This window comes from Populus alba, chromosome 11 (genome assembly GCF_005239225.2).
Source record: "Populus alba chromosome 11, ASM523922v2, whole genome shotgun sequence".
Lineage (NCBI taxonomy): Eukaryota > Viridiplantae > Streptophyta > Magnoliopsida > Malpighiales > Salicaceae > Populus > Populus alba.
In genome coordinates this window covers 16,634,436-16,647,733 of record NC_133294.1, presented here as the reverse complement: position 1 = coordinate 16,647,733, position 13,298 = coordinate 16,634,436, and the positions used below count along the sequence as shown (strand labels likewise).

Genomic DNA, 13,298 nt, shown 5'->3' with positions numbered 1-13,298 from the left:
TTTTTTCTCTCAAACATTTGTTCTACATTACCTTAAAAAATACTTAAAAATACCAAAAAAGAAAAATTTTTTTTAAAAAAAAAACACTATTCAAAAATGGATTCATTTGTAAACTTTATTATCTATTTATTTGTATTTGTTTGGTAATACAGTAGCTTTCTTGTTTTTTTTTAAAATTCTTTATCTGAAAAAAAAAATATCAAATTAATATTTTTTTAATATATTTAAATATGTAATGGTTAAAAATATAAAAAAATATATATATTATTTTGATATATTTTTAATTGAAAAAATACTTTACACCAATAATATCCTTAATAATCCAAGATAATTGAGTTCTTTGGCGGATTTACATATAAAATATTGTGAAATTTTAAATCATAGGAAAAAGATTGGAACATTGATGCATGGATCTATACGGACAACGCATAAATCAGTCTTGAAATTCACATGAATGAGAGGCTTTCACCATAACCTCAAGTTCTTTTCCTTTTGAAATAGACCTAGAACATCACTTTATGCACGTCAATGCTAATACCTTGCTGGTGATGCCTCAACTTTCCTTGTCTCCCATGAAAAGAATCAGAATTTGGAAAGAAGAAGCAAAAGAAAGAATAAAGAGAAATGTCGAGACAAAAGAAACTTTTTCACTCATAACTCACAGCTAATCCTTCTCGTATCTATTGCTAATCTCAACTTTATTCTTATTATGCCTTTCATGAAGCTTGCTTATAAAGAAAGACAAATTCTTTATAAAGATTTCCCCTGCCTGTCTTCTCCTCGTTCACAAGCTTCTTTAAAACTGTCACCTCTTGTCAATCTTGAAAAGAAAAATGGCCAAAAACATTGGTTTTCTGGTTTGTCTCTTAATCATGGCATTGGATGTTGTCGCTGGCATACTTGGGATTGAAGCTGAGATGGCTCAAAACAAGGTAAACCAGTTCGGATTTGAATCCAAACCTTGTATCAATTTCTCCTTCAGCTTTTGGTTTCTGATAATTTCTTCATTTGGGTGGTCTTAATTCAGGTGAAGCATTTAAAGATGTGGATTTTCGAGTGTAGAGACCCAAGTCATCAAGCTTTCAAGCTAGGCTTGGCTGCGGTGATTCTTCTTGCCCTAGCTCATATCGTTGCTACCTTGCTTGGTGGCTGCACTTGCATGTGCTCCAAGGAAGAATTCAACAAGGCATCTGCTAACAAGCAACTAGCTGTCGCTTCCCTTTTCTTCTCATGGTATGTACTGTCAAAACAACAAAACCTACACACTGCACAAACTCAAAACTTGATTCTGACAAACACATACTTCTGTTCTGAGCATATCAGGATTATACTGGCAGTTGGGTTCTCGTTGCTGATCATAGGGACACTGGCGAACTCAAAATCAAGAAAATTATGTGGAATATCACATAATCGTGTTCTGTCAATTGGAGGCATTCTGTGTTTTGTTCATGGACTCTTCACAGTTTCCTATTATGTATCTGCCACTGCTACAGCTCGAGACCATTCTCGGCATCATGACCGTAATGCAACTCAAGCTTAGCCTATTTCCAGTTTTCTTTAATTTGATCAGATCCCTCTTCTAATCCTCCCCGATTGGCTTGCATTCTTCATTCAACAAATAATCATGTAATAATTAAGGTTTTAAGCTTTTTCTTAATGAGTTACCATTTGATTAACTTCTTGGACGCTAGTGTGTTTAATATTCCTTTTCCTGGTTGGATTCAGAATCACGAATCGAGTCAAAAGATCAATGCAAATCTCTTTTAACTCATTTTTCAAGTCATGAGATTCTATCATGTTAATTAAGCTTCATAATTCCCAGCCAAAAGAGATTTAAAACTCATATTTAGAAATGTTTCATCATTTTTATCCCTTTTTCATCGTTATTGAAGCTGACTCAATTCAGAAAATCAATCCAAGACAACAACATTATAGATCTGATATTCATGATTCTGCTTTCACGGTGTCATTGCCATTTGATGAAGTCATTATGATCTGAAATTCATGATTCTGCTTTCACGACCTATGATTTTCATGCTCCGAAAACATCATTGCCTGACAAGAGATATAGCAGTTTTTCCAGTGATCTATTGCCCGCAGGTTTTCTTCTAGTATGAGCTTTCTTCTTGTGCTTCTATTAGTTACTAATTGGCCTTTTTATGTCAATCAAATTCATCTATTTAGCATGTTCATGATTGCCCCATAAACAGAAAATGAAGGCACTACTTATTCCTTTGCACAACTATATTTCCTTCAAAGAACATCCAAAATGAAGTGTCTCACAAAAAAATTTCACAAAAGCTGAGATCAAAATACATGAATTTATCTTAACCAAGCTTAGCAAGAACATCATTCAGAGCAGATACAGTCTGAGCATAGTACTTCTCTGCTTCAGGGGTGCTCTTAATCTTTGCTGCATGGTCCAGCTGAAAAAGAAAAAGGCAACTCTTTAACAACTGAAAGTGTTTGATGATCAAAACAACTTAAGCTGATGGTGTTTTTAATGCTATCAAAATCAACAAAATCCAATCAAATTAATCTATTGCTCACATTGCTGATGGTATCAAAGAGCTTTCCAGTAAGGTCCTTGAGGGATTTCTTCTCATCCTTGGGCTTAGCAGATATAACAGTGTTGAGATCATAACGAAGATATGAAGCCTTGAGGCGAAGATCATTTTGGACATAAGGCCAAGCCTTCTTGTCAATCAAACCTTTCACACCAATAATTTCCTTAGCTGACTCCTTAGCCCTTGCTGCTGCCGCAGCTGGGGGGAGTGGTTGCAAGAAAAACCTTTCTTTCAATGGCAGGACCAAGTCTCTTGCTTCATCAGAGTTCAACGTCCCAGCTGCCACCACACCAATGTGGATCAACATACATAGTTGGATATATTTTACAAATAGCAAAATAGCCAAGGAGGATTACTAATTCATGAACTTACGTAGTCCGCCAGAAGGAGCGGGAGGAGGGCCGACTTTGATAGGGAGAGAGGCAGCAAGAACAGCTTGAACAAAAGAACCAGAAGCCAAACCAGCAGCAACAAGACCCAACATGCCCCTACGGCTAGTTTCAGGCTCTCCGGACACTTGTTGTTGGGCTTTAACAGTAAGAACAGGACGTGCCACAGCCACACGAGCGGTGTTGCTAGGCACCTTCAACAACCTGTTCGAACCACTTAGCTGGAGGCTACCTTCAAGGACTGCCTGAGATGTTCCACTTCCACGTAGGCCAGCCATTGAAGCCATTGCTTGTGCCATGTATCAAATTTTCTCTAACAAGCTCTGTGCTGCTCAATTTGATTTACTAAATATACTTCTTTGGAGAGCTGATTTTGTTTGTCAAATTTTGTGTGTGTTTGTGATGTAGATTGGTTCTTGAGCTGCCATACCTTATCTGCCCGATTTTCTACTTGGATAAGCTGGATATGGTTTTAACCAATCATTGTTGTACATGTGTAACTTGGGCCTTTGTAATTAGACATGTTGGTTTGGTCTTACTTCGTACTGGCATTTGGCACTTAGCGATGAAAAAAAACGTTTTTTTAAAAAATTTTAATTTTTTTTTAAAAAATTAATATTTTTTGATATTTTGAAATTATTTTAATATACTGATTTTAAAAATAATTTTTTAAAAAATAAAAAAAAAATTATTGTCATATTTTTTTAAATAAAAAATACTTTAAAAAATAACAACAACTACATTTCTAAACATACTCGTAGATTAGTTGAATCAGCCGAGTGAATTCCAACAGGAGTTAAATTCTACCGTTCAAATTCTTCAATCCTTGGGTTCCATTCTAGAATAATTGAAGTTAATTGCACCCAAAATTTGTCTGGTAATGCTGTAAATCATCAATCTATTTTCTATTGGATAAAATAGTTTTTTTAACAACTTGATTTTTATTTTAAAAAATAAAATCTAAACTTAAAAAATAAACTATATTTCCATTCATAAATTATAAACTATATAATGGAGTCTAAATTTCAAATTCATGCATAAATTTATAAAAAAATGCTAAAGATAAAATTTCATTGAAAAATAAAATTATAACTCTATAAAAAAAAAAAAAAAAAAAAGGTTGGGATTAAATCAAATAATAGGATGGGAAAATCTCTCACTCGTCATCACATCAATTTCAATAAAACTAGATTGGATTTTCATGCAGGCAGAAGCTAGTAGGATAATGACAACACAAAAATCACAAGAAAAGGACACAAAAGATTTAATGAGTGAAAAATATTATAGATGTGAACTATGAATTCATAATTGTTTTTTCTTGAAAAATAAATCACATATGATAGCTACTTTCTTAAGAGGTTTATATAACTTTTAAATAGATTAGAAAACTCTTTCTCTACTAAAAAAACAAGTAAGAATTCAAAAACATTAAGATAACAAACATAATATCTAAATTAAAAATAGAATAAAAAAAAATAAAAAAAATCATAAAATCTATCATAACATGAGCATCAATGCTTAAAATGTGACTTTGAAAGATTTAATTATCCATTTAGCTATGACACAATGACTATCGTAAAAAAAAAAATTGCTCTTAGAATCACTTGTAAATATTTGATCTCGATTCTTTTATTATCATAATTTTAAGAAGTTAATTAATTTTAGCCGCGATTGATTTTTTTTTTTTTATATCTTAGACATGTCCCATTAATTTATAAAAACATCTATTTGATCATTTATATAATTTATGTGAATCAAATCATATAGTAATATCAAATTATCACCCAAAAACTCAGAAACATCTATGTTTACTACATCAAATTTTCTTCTTCGCTTTTTAGTCAAACCTAATAAAAGTCTAATTCAACCAGATTGATTGACATCGAAATACTTGATGGATAGGGTAAAATTATCATCTCTAGTTGGGCTATGGTTTACAGGTTTAGTGATCTTCCTGAAATGGGCCTGGATAGTTCTTCAAAATTTGAATTTTGTGAACCAAATTAGGGCCCAGTAAAGTACACTTTTCGTAGAGTGAAGGGCAAAACAGTAAGGAAGTGCAGGAAGCGCCACTTCTCCCAATTTTGAAATCAACGACTCATTTCAAATTTCACTCTCCGCCCAAAACTCTCTCTGTCTCTCTCAGATCTCGACTCTCTCTCTCTCTGGTTAATCAAACAAAATCAACGGTCCAAATCCAATCTTGGCCTCTTCCAGTACAACGTTGCTGAAAATCAACGGCTCTGATTGACTCTGCCTTTGATTCCGATGGCTTCTAGGAACCAGAATCGGCCTCCTCGTAGTCCTTCTTCTGTAAGTAGTCCTTCTTTTCCCCCCCCACTTTCTTGTTGATTTTTTTTGTAAAGGGGCTGTTTGGTTGCTGATAAAATAAAAAATTTTGGATCTAGGAAAAATTGAAGAAATTTCGGTGACTGTAGTTGTTTTTGAAGAATAATATTGACGGGTTTTGTGTTTTATACTGTTGGTACCTATGCGAAGCGATTTTTATTTTATTTTAGTTTAATTTTATGCAATAAATCTTACGCTTTTGCCTTAATTGCGGTTCTAATTAGATATTTAAACTTAACTTAATGCTTAATTTTTCGGTAATCTCATTGTTTTTAACTGGTTTAGTTTAGTCTGTAATTTTTCCTTCTGGGTTTCGAATTTGGGTTCTGCTAAGTTGATATTTCTGTTTTAATTGACATTTACTGTGTTTAATTGAAAAATTATGGCGCTGTTTGATTGAGTTTTTTATATTGGGTTTTTGTAGAAGAAGGAAGGGGTGGAAGGTATTCCTTTAGATAAGCGGAGGAGGATTGGGATGGGAAGAACAGGAGGAGCTACGAATGTGGAGCGCAAGCCATTTGGTTCTGTTAACAGGAAGCTGGATGTGACTGCAACTAGTGATGTGGGGAGCTGTGCTGAGGGTTCGGATTGTGGCAATGTTGAGTTTACCAAGGAAGAAGTTGATGCGATGGTCAATGAGAGATTGAAGATGAAAAAGTTTGATCACAAGGTTTTGTTTTGTTATTGTTGTTTTGTTGGGTGATTTTGGTTTAGTGAAGGATACTGTTTGTTGGGTTGGTTTTGTTTTTTTAAAGTTTGGTACTGTTTTGTTTTGGCAGGGGAATTTGGAATTAGTGAGTGAACTTAATGCTAGGCTTAAGGTTTGTATCAAATGGTTCCAGAAGAGAGATGAATCCCATGTCGAAGAGGAAGGAAAGCTTCAAATTGCTTTAGACGCTTTGGAGAAAAAGTGTACCGAAACTGGTATTTTGAGATCTTTTAATGTTTCTTTCCAGTACTGCATGATCTTATGTTTGTCGGAAAGTGATTGACAATCTAATCTTTTGCACACACCCACAAACATTGACAGAGTTGATATATCATTCATAGGTCAGTTCCACTCTTGACAATAAATTGATAATAGAACCCGATTGTAGTTCCCCACATCGGCACATCCATCATGTGTTTCCACGAATTACATACATAATTTAGTGAACCATTAATTTAACTCTAGGCAGAGCACGTGATGTCCCTTGGGAATTGATATACCTTTTGTTCTTGTGTGAAATAAGATGGGTTCTAGTGATTGTTAACTTATGTTTCAAAGTTTAGCTAGTAATTCATCTGTGCTAGATTACATTTTAACTAGCATGCTGTTTTGATCACAGAGTACCATTCAAAAGTCTCCTTTCGGTTGGTTTTTTTTTTTTGTTTATTGTTCGACCAAGATGTAGGAACTCATGAAGACTAAACAGTTTTTAATGTTGATTCATATGTGTTCTTCCAGAGGCAGAGATGAAAAACAAGGAGGAGAGATTTAGTGCAACTATTAGTGAGCTGAGGCAAGATAATGCTTGTTTACAAGAGAGACTTTCAAAAGAAGAATCAGAAAAGCTGGTAAATTTTCAATTTTTCACTTTCTGTTGTGATATTTTCTTCCTGTTTTAACTTTATTTTGATTTGTGGTTTGGCAACTAGGATGCAATCGCTTGTCATAGAAAGGAAAATGAAGCACGAATTGCATTAGAAGCTTTGCAGGCTTCTCTATCAAAAGATCTTGAGAAAGCCCAACAAGATATTTTAGCTGCCAATCAAAGGGTAATTCCCTTTAGTAACTCTTGCATCTTTATTTCTCAATGCTAATTCAATATTTTTTCCCTTTATGTTTCTTAAATCCTAATGTTGCTTAACTTAATGATTGATAACTTTGATGAAATTTGCAGGCTTCCTCAGTTGATGATATGTACAAGCGATTACAAGAGTACAACTTGAGTTTACAACAGTACAATAGCAAGCTGCATGCTGAACTTGAAGTTGCTCGCGAGTCTCTAAAACGTGTAGAAAAGGAGAAGTCTACTATAGTCGAGAACCACAGTACATTAAGGGGTCGCTACAGTTCATTGCAGGATCAATTAAATTTAGCCAGGGTATGTTCCTTTCAAGTAGTATCAATTTAACAGCTTGCAAGAATTCTTGGTTTCTTTAATTGTTCTCTTACATGCTATATTTTCTAGACTGCTCAAGATGAGGCTTTGAATCAGAAAGACACATTAGCAAATGAAGTGAAATGTCTCCGAGGAGAGTTGCAGCAGGTTAGAGAGGATCGTGATCGCCAAGTGGCTCAAGTGCAGGCTTTAACTTCTGATGTGGTGAAGTATAAAGAAAGTACTGGTGAATCCTGTGCAAAACTAGAATATCTGATGGAAAAAACAAAATCCTTGGAGGTTTGTTCATACTGGCCTTCTTATTCTGCCTTTTATTCGTTATTTAGCAAGTATTCTAAGATTAAGGTTTTGTTGCAGGAGACATGTTCTTCTCAGAGGGAACAAATATGCTTGTTGGAGCATCAGCTCACTGCTGCAAATGAAAAGCTGAAGGTAATGGAAGTTGTTAATCTTGGGCATTAAGGATCTACTTAAGGAAATCTAACAATATCTTCATTTGTTTGTTTTAGATGTCTGATTTATCTTCTATAGAAACAAGGACAGAATTTGAAAAGCAAAAGAGAACTGTACGTGAATTACAGGAGCGCTTGGCAGAGACAGAAAACCAACTAGTTGAAGGAGAGAAATTGAGGAAAAAATTGCACAATACTATTTTGGTCAGGTTCTTTTGTGCTAACTCATTCATAAACTCAAAAGAAGCCTTGGATGATGGTGCTAACAATTAACAAATCATGTGTTGCAGGAGCTAAAGGGGAATATTCGAGTATTTTGTAGAGTGCGTCCCGTGTTGCCAGATGATGGTGCTGGGTCTGAGCCGCCAGTCATTTCTTATCCTACCTCAACAGAAGCTCTTGGCAGAGGCATCGATGTAATACAAAGTGGTATGTACATGTTTCTAATCAGAAATGCACCTAATAATAGGTAGTTTACATTTTCATCAACATAATTTTATTCGGTGAAATCTGTGCTTTCTTTATGATATTTTTTTTCTCTAAAATTTCTGGCTTTTGTTTTCAGCAGGACAGAAATATCCTTTTACATTTGACAAGGTGTTCAATCATGATGCTTCTCAGCAAGAAGTTTTTGTTGAAATATCACAGCTTGTACAGAGTGCCCTTGATGGCTATAAGGTGACTCTGCTGTCTCTTTCTCTTGTACTTTGGGATATTAAAAAAAAACAGATTTAAAATTCTCTCCCTTGCTGGATTGAAAAGTTGAACAGAATTCAGCTGTAATTTTCCAGAATGAAACGGTCGTGGTCATTATTCTTTAAAGAAATTGTAGAGGAATGTAATTGTATTTGTGAAAGATGTTTTAGGTTATTATGTTGATTACAAAAACAAACTTTTATTTTAAGGTGTTAATTTTGATTGTCTCTACCTATGATTTCTTGGCTTATAATGTTTAGACATATTTGAAAGTGAGATTTTAAGTCGAAATTAGTCTTCCCATTTTACACCAAACGATTTTGTTCATCTGATAGATCTAGTTGGTTTTAGCCATGGTTAAGATATGCACTAATCAATGCCAATATACCACTTTTGGCAGGTATGCATCTTTGCTTATGGTCAAACAGGTTCGGGCAAAACTTATACTATGATGGGCAGGCCAGAAGCTGCAGGGCAGAAGGGGCTGATACCACGCTCTTTAGAACAAATATTTCAAACTAGCCAGTCCCTTATGGCACAGGGTTGGAAGTACAAAATGCAGGTATTCATCTAAAACTATTTTGCAATGTCTAAAACTGACTTCTTAATCTGATAACTGTTTGTTTTTGGTTTAAATTTGCAGGCTTCAATGCTGGAAATATACAATGAAACCATTCGTGATTTGTTGTCGACAAATAAATCGAGCAGTACAGAAAATGGAGCTCCAGGAAAGCAGTATACCATCAAACATGATGCAAATGGAAACACCTATGTCACTGATCTTACAATTGTGGACGTTTGTAGAATGGAAGAGATTTCCTCTCTACTTAGGCAAGCTGCACAAAGCAGGTAGACAGAGTAATTGCTTTGATACCTAATGACTTTGCCATGTCATGCAAATTTGTAGAGTTGAATTAATGTTATGATCTATTGCATCGTTTTTGGCTTAACAAATTTTGTGAGGAAATGCTACTGCTCAATGCATAGTATTATAGATTATAGTTAGAGTTTGAAAAGTTTTGTTTGCCTGTTTGTTTTTCTAGGTCCGTTGGTAAGACCCAAATGAATGAACAGTCTTCGAGAAGCCATTTTGTGTTCACATTGCGTATATCAGGAGTAAATGAGGTGCTTATTTGTCTAATGTTGTAATCATGGAGGATCTTAAACTTTCGTAACTTATCGATTCATGTGCTTGCTACCTTTTCTTTTGTTGCTAGGGTACTGAACAACAAGTGCAAGGAGTTCTAAACCTCATTGATCTTGCTGGAAGCGAGCGACTCTCGAGGAGTGGGGCAACTGGAGACAGGTTGAAGGAAACTCAGGTATGCTCCATAATAATCCATTATTGCAAACTCTTTGTGATTCTCCTCAATGTCGTTATGCTAACTTGTTCTACATGATCAGGCCATCAACAGAAGCTTGTCATGCTTGAGTGATGTGATATTTGCTTTGGCAAAGAAAGAGGACCATGTTCCTTTTAGGAACTCAAAATTGACTTATCTTCTGCAGGTAACATGACTTTCAGGGCCCTTACAAACTCTTTGCATCTTTTACTTGAATGAAAATACTTGTTCGGATGAGAGTAGGAGTCAGCGTGTATATGTAGCCTAGTTGATAATTGATACTTCTAATTATGTTAGTTGTTTCTGGATGATTGGCTAAAGTTTAAGGTTTTATTTTTATACTTTATTACAGCCTTGTCTAGGAGGCGATTCCAAAACCCTGATGTTTGTCAATATTTCTCCGGATCCTGCTTCAGTTGGGGAATCTCTGTGTTCTCTTCGGTTTGCAGCCAGAGTTAATGCTTGTGAAATTGGTATTCCTCGACGACAAATGCTAGCTCAAACGCCAGCTCGACCTGCAGATTCGCGCTTGAGTTATGGCTAATCTCAATTGCTTCTGTTGTGTGTATCACCACACCTTGATGCTAACTTCTGTTTGTGAGGGTCATTGTTGTGCCATTTGGGTTGGGGGGGGGGGGGTTGGGGGGTGACAATGAGTTTGGTTATTTGTCTGTAGATGTTCCTGAGCTAATAATTTGTATCGTTAGAATTACATGTTGAGGTTAGGATCTTGCGTTAGTTCCTTGTTATAGTAGTCATCAATTTGTTGGCTTCCTGACCTTGATCCTTGGATGTCAGAAATCCATCAATTGGTGAACGGGGTGCTATATTATCTAACTAGTCTGAAGCTAAAAGTAAAAGATGAGTTTCATTTTGACTATGTTATGTATATCACATTCATAGCCTATCTTTATAAGATATTGTATTATTAGTGTTTTGATTAATTCACTTCGATTTTTCTCGTTTTATATTTATATTGAAAACTCTCAACCTATCTCCCCTTGTTCGAAATCCTCCTACGAAGTGGCTGCATACTTGACAATTTAAAGGGTAACTCTAGCCTCCTAGGTGTTGATCAATTTTGGTTTTCTGCTGTCTTGCATGGACGATGAGGCTCAAGAAGCACTTCCTATTTTATGCTGCTAGAGTTTATGCCAGGATTTCTGTTCAGAATGAGAGCTTTTATAATTGTTGGATTGTGTGGATGGACCTTGTATATATATCTGGCTAGGGTTCAAGGCCTTGCTGTATGTGTATTAGGCTTCCGTTTACTATTAAGCCTTCGAGTTGGTGATAACCTTGACCCAACCAAAGAAAACGTGGACCCTTCTTCACCTTGGCATTTTTGCCCTAAAAAAAAGGCTAGAAGGATAGAGGGAGGATATATCTAAATTTAAAACAGAAAATGACATTAATGTTTGGTGTAATCTGGTTGTGAAAGGAAACAATAAGAACCAGCAGGTTCTAGATTCTTAAACAGGACTGAAAAGCATAAGCCCAGAAGTTAAAGAAGAGAAATAGTAAGGAGAAAAGGGAGGCGGTGACATGGAAAGCGAAGCCACCAATAAGTCAAGAGTTGTAATGGTGGAGTCAGGGGAGTCTTGGGACTTCTATATCTCCCAAGCCACCACTCAAACCCGCCCTGTAAGTTCTTTTTCTTCATCATCTAACTTCACAATTAGTGTGCAAAGGACTCAAAGTGTAAAGAAACAAGATTGGCAATTCTACAAGGGTATAATAAATCGAAGTGTTTGCAGTTAAAATATTGCTTTTCTTAAAACTGCGCTAGTTGATTTTGTGTTTTGAGGAGTAAAGCATGTGTCTTCCATGGACTTTGATTGATAACCAATTAAGAGTTTTTCATGAATTTGCCGACAAGTGTGAGAAGTCAAGATGAGAGGGTCTCTTGGGCGTGGGATATTTTCCTTACTGATGCTGGGTCCCCATGTTTTTGTAGATCGCTGTTCACTTTACTGCCTCATGGTGTCTGCCATCAGTGGCCATGAACCCAGTTTTTGAAGATCTGGCTTCATCTCATCCAGATATCCTGTTTCTCACTGTTGATGTGGACGCTGTCAAGGTAATCGATTCATTGTTTGACCCAAGAATTGCACATATCTAGCCATCCACTCTTACCTTTCTGCACATGAAACAAGTCTTTGAATATGTATGGATGCATGTATGCTGCAGATATTTGTTAGTGCTATCTTTACAAAGATACGACTTCAAATATTTGGTGATTTGATTCCTTCACATGAGGCTGGGAACGAGCACCGTGTGGTTTCTAGTGGAAACTTTATTCTTATGGTGATTGACATGAAAGATCATCACTAATAGCCTTTGGTGTAAAGATGAGCACATCTTCTTCATATTGGAACCTTCCCAATATCATACAAAAATATAAATTCCCACTGTCATGTAGCCACAAGAACCTTGAGTGGACTCCTTGACTTATCTGAACCTTTCCAAGTTTCCACAAACGCCAAGTAAATCTTATGCCATGAAACCTCTAGCTGAGAATATGATGGTAGCCTGAAGGCATCTTTGTTGGTGACTTCTTGGTCGAGCAATAAACTTCTGGTTCTGACGTGGGCTGTTCAAGTTTCCTCTTTTGCTGTACTTTTGATGATTTGAACCTTTTTTTTTTGTTCCCAAGTATCGATTGCTTTACTTGCACAACTTTTAGAATACTTTAATTGATTTCAAATCATAATTAACAAGACTCAACCTAGCCTAATATCCGTGTCACGGATCGAGTAGATCAACTCAAGTTTTGATTTTTTCTCTTGAAAAACCTTTTAAACAACGTCGTTTTTTATCATGTGATTTTAATACGTTTTTGTATGTTGGTTTGGTTAGGAAGCAGCTGCTAAAATGGAGGTGAAGGCCATGACAACATTTGTGCTGATGAAGGATAGTGCTCAAGTTGACAAGATAGTGGGTGCAAATCCAGAAGAGATAAGGAAAAGGATTGATAGTTTTGTTCAGTCCATTCCTGCAAATATTGCATAGTCTCTGTGATCTTTATGCATACTTGTGTGTATGTGCCTGTTGTTGTCCACTGCTACTTCAAGTGCCTGTGGCCTGCAAGAGTGATTGAGATCTTTAGTCATTTCCTCCTTTTATAAAGTTTATTTGAAGTCCACTGCCTGCCTACCTTATTCAATGAAGCTCATTTATATGTGATTAAAATTCCCTAAATTATTATATGGAGGAGAGTCGTTTAGATCAAAATTGACTAATTAATTGATGTAGTGGTTGTTGTCAAATATTTATATAATATGATTGGTTAGATACGTGAAATTCATATAATATTTTTTTCCTCCATAAGTGGTATTTGGCCAAGTTTGATTGTTATTTCGGGATAGGTGACAAATATAATGCAATTATACAAATT

At 35.6% G+C, this 13,298-nt stretch overlaps 4 protein-coding genes across 5 annotated transcripts; 3 read left to right on the top strand and 1 right to left on the bottom strand.

Moving 5' to 3' along the window:
- The first annotated feature begins 552 nt into the window (after positions 1 to 552).
- On the top strand, positions 553 to 1,779 carry LOC118031648 (protein DESIGUAL 2). Its single transcript, XM_035036135.2, has 3 exons — positions 553 to 932; positions 1,028 to 1,233; positions 1,324 to 1,779. Exons 1-3 carry the CDS (start codon positions 834 to 836, stop codon positions 1,538 to 1,540), a joined length of 522 nt encoding a protein of 173 aa, XP_034892026.1. The 5' UTR covers positions 553 to 833; the 3' UTR covers positions 1,541 to 1,779.
- Positions 1,780 to 2,205: 426 nt separating this feature from the next.
- On the bottom strand, positions 2,206 to 3,368 carry LOC118031647 (oxygen-evolving enhancer protein 3-2, chloroplastic). Its single transcript, XM_035036134.2, has 3 exons — positions 2,940 to 3,368; positions 2,551 to 2,846; positions 2,206 to 2,426 (listed from the first exon to the last, which is right to left on the bottom strand). The coding sequence occupies exons 1-3, from the start codon at positions 3,253 to 3,255 to the stop codon at positions 2,328 to 2,330; spliced, it is 711 nt and encodes a 236-aa protein (XP_034892025.1). The 5' UTR covers positions 3,256 to 3,368; the 3' UTR covers positions 2,206 to 2,327.
- Positions 3,369 to 5,023: 1,655 nt separating this feature from the next.
- On the top strand, positions 5,024 to 10,849 carry LOC118031645 (kinesin-like protein KIN-14C). Of its 2 annotated transcripts, none has more exons than XM_035036131.2 (17): positions 5,024 to 5,269; positions 5,730 to 5,975; positions 6,085 to 6,229; positions 6,753 to 6,862; positions 6,944 to 7,063; positions 7,189 to 7,392; positions 7,480 to 7,689; positions 7,768 to 7,842; positions 7,920 to 8,066; positions 8,153 to 8,291; positions 8,431 to 8,540; positions 8,959 to 9,120; positions 9,202 to 9,407; positions 9,602 to 9,683; positions 9,776 to 9,880; positions 9,963 to 10,067; positions 10,254 to 10,849. In XM_035036131.2, exons 1-17 carry the CDS (start codon positions 5,225 to 5,227, stop codon positions 10,443 to 10,445), a joined length of 2,403 nt encoding a protein of 800 aa, XP_034892022.1. In that variant the 5' UTR covers positions 5,024 to 5,224; the 3' UTR covers positions 10,446 to 10,849. The 2 variants fall into 2 exon arrangements, with proteins under 2 accessions (XP_034892022.1, XP_034892021.1); XM_035036130.2 differs by having other exon boundaries at positions 8,428 to 8,540.
- Positions 10,850 to 11,279: 430 nt separating this feature from the next.
- On the top strand, positions 11,280 to 13,046 carry LOC118031646 (thioredoxin-like protein CXXS1). Its single transcript, XM_035036132.2, has 3 exons — positions 11,280 to 11,545; positions 11,859 to 11,981; positions 12,761 to 13,046. Exons 1-3 carry the CDS (start codon positions 11,447 to 11,449, stop codon positions 12,911 to 12,913), a joined length of 375 nt encoding a protein of 124 aa, XP_034892023.1. The 5' UTR covers positions 11,280 to 11,446; the 3' UTR covers positions 12,914 to 13,046.
- The last annotated feature ends 252 nt before the right edge of the window (positions 13,047 to 13,298 follow it).

Bases quoted from the DNA above. Each gene is read 5' to 3' on its own strand.
- LOC118031646 (XM_035036132.2), top strand. From the start codon at position 11,447: ATGGAAAGCGAAGCCACCAATAAGTCAAGAGTTGTAATGGTGGAGTCA. The intron at 11,546-11,858 runs GTAAGTTCTTTT...ATGTTTTTGTAG, and splicing joins CCACCACTCAAACCCGCCCT to ATCGCTGTTCACTTTACTGC. The intron at 11,982-12,760 runs GTAATCGATTCA...TGGTTTGGTTAG, and splicing joins TTGATGTGGACGCTGTCAAG to GAAGCAGCTGCTAAAATGGA.
- LOC118031648 (XM_035036135.2), top strand. From the start codon at position 834: ATGGCCAAAAACATTGGTTTTCTGGTTTGTCTCTTAATCATGGCATTG. The intron at 933-1,027 runs GTAAACCAGTTC...GTCTTAATTCAG, and splicing joins CTGAGATGGCTCAAAACAAG to GTGAAGCATTTAAAGATGTG. The intron at 1,234-1,323 runs GTATGTACTGTC...TGAGCATATCAG, and splicing joins GCTTCCCTTTTCTTCTCATG to GATTATACTGGCAGTTGGGT.
- LOC118031645 (XM_035036130.2), top strand. From the start codon at position 5,225: ATGGCTTCTAGGAACCAGAATCGGCCTCCTCGTAGTCCTTCTTCT. The intron at 8,067-8,152 runs GTCAGGTTCTTT...CATGTGTTGCAG, and splicing joins AATTGCACAATACTATTTTG to GAGCTAAAGGGGAATATTCG. The intron at 9,684-9,775 runs GTGCTTATTTGT...TTTTGTTGCTAG, and splicing joins GTATATCAGGAGTAAATGAG to GGTACTGAACAACAAGTGCA.
- LOC118031647 (XM_035036134.2), bottom strand. From the start codon at position 3,255: ATGGCACAAGCAATGGCTTCAATGGCTGGCCTACGTGGAAGTGGAACA. The intron at 2,847-2,939 runs GTAAGTTCATGA...GTGTGGTGGCAG, and splicing joins CGCTCCTTCTGGCGGACTAC to CTGGGACGTTGAACTCTGAT. The intron at 2,427-2,550 runs GTGAGCAATAGA...TTTCTTTTTCAG, and splicing joins TCTTTGATACCATCAGCAAT to CTGGACCATGCAGCAAAGAT.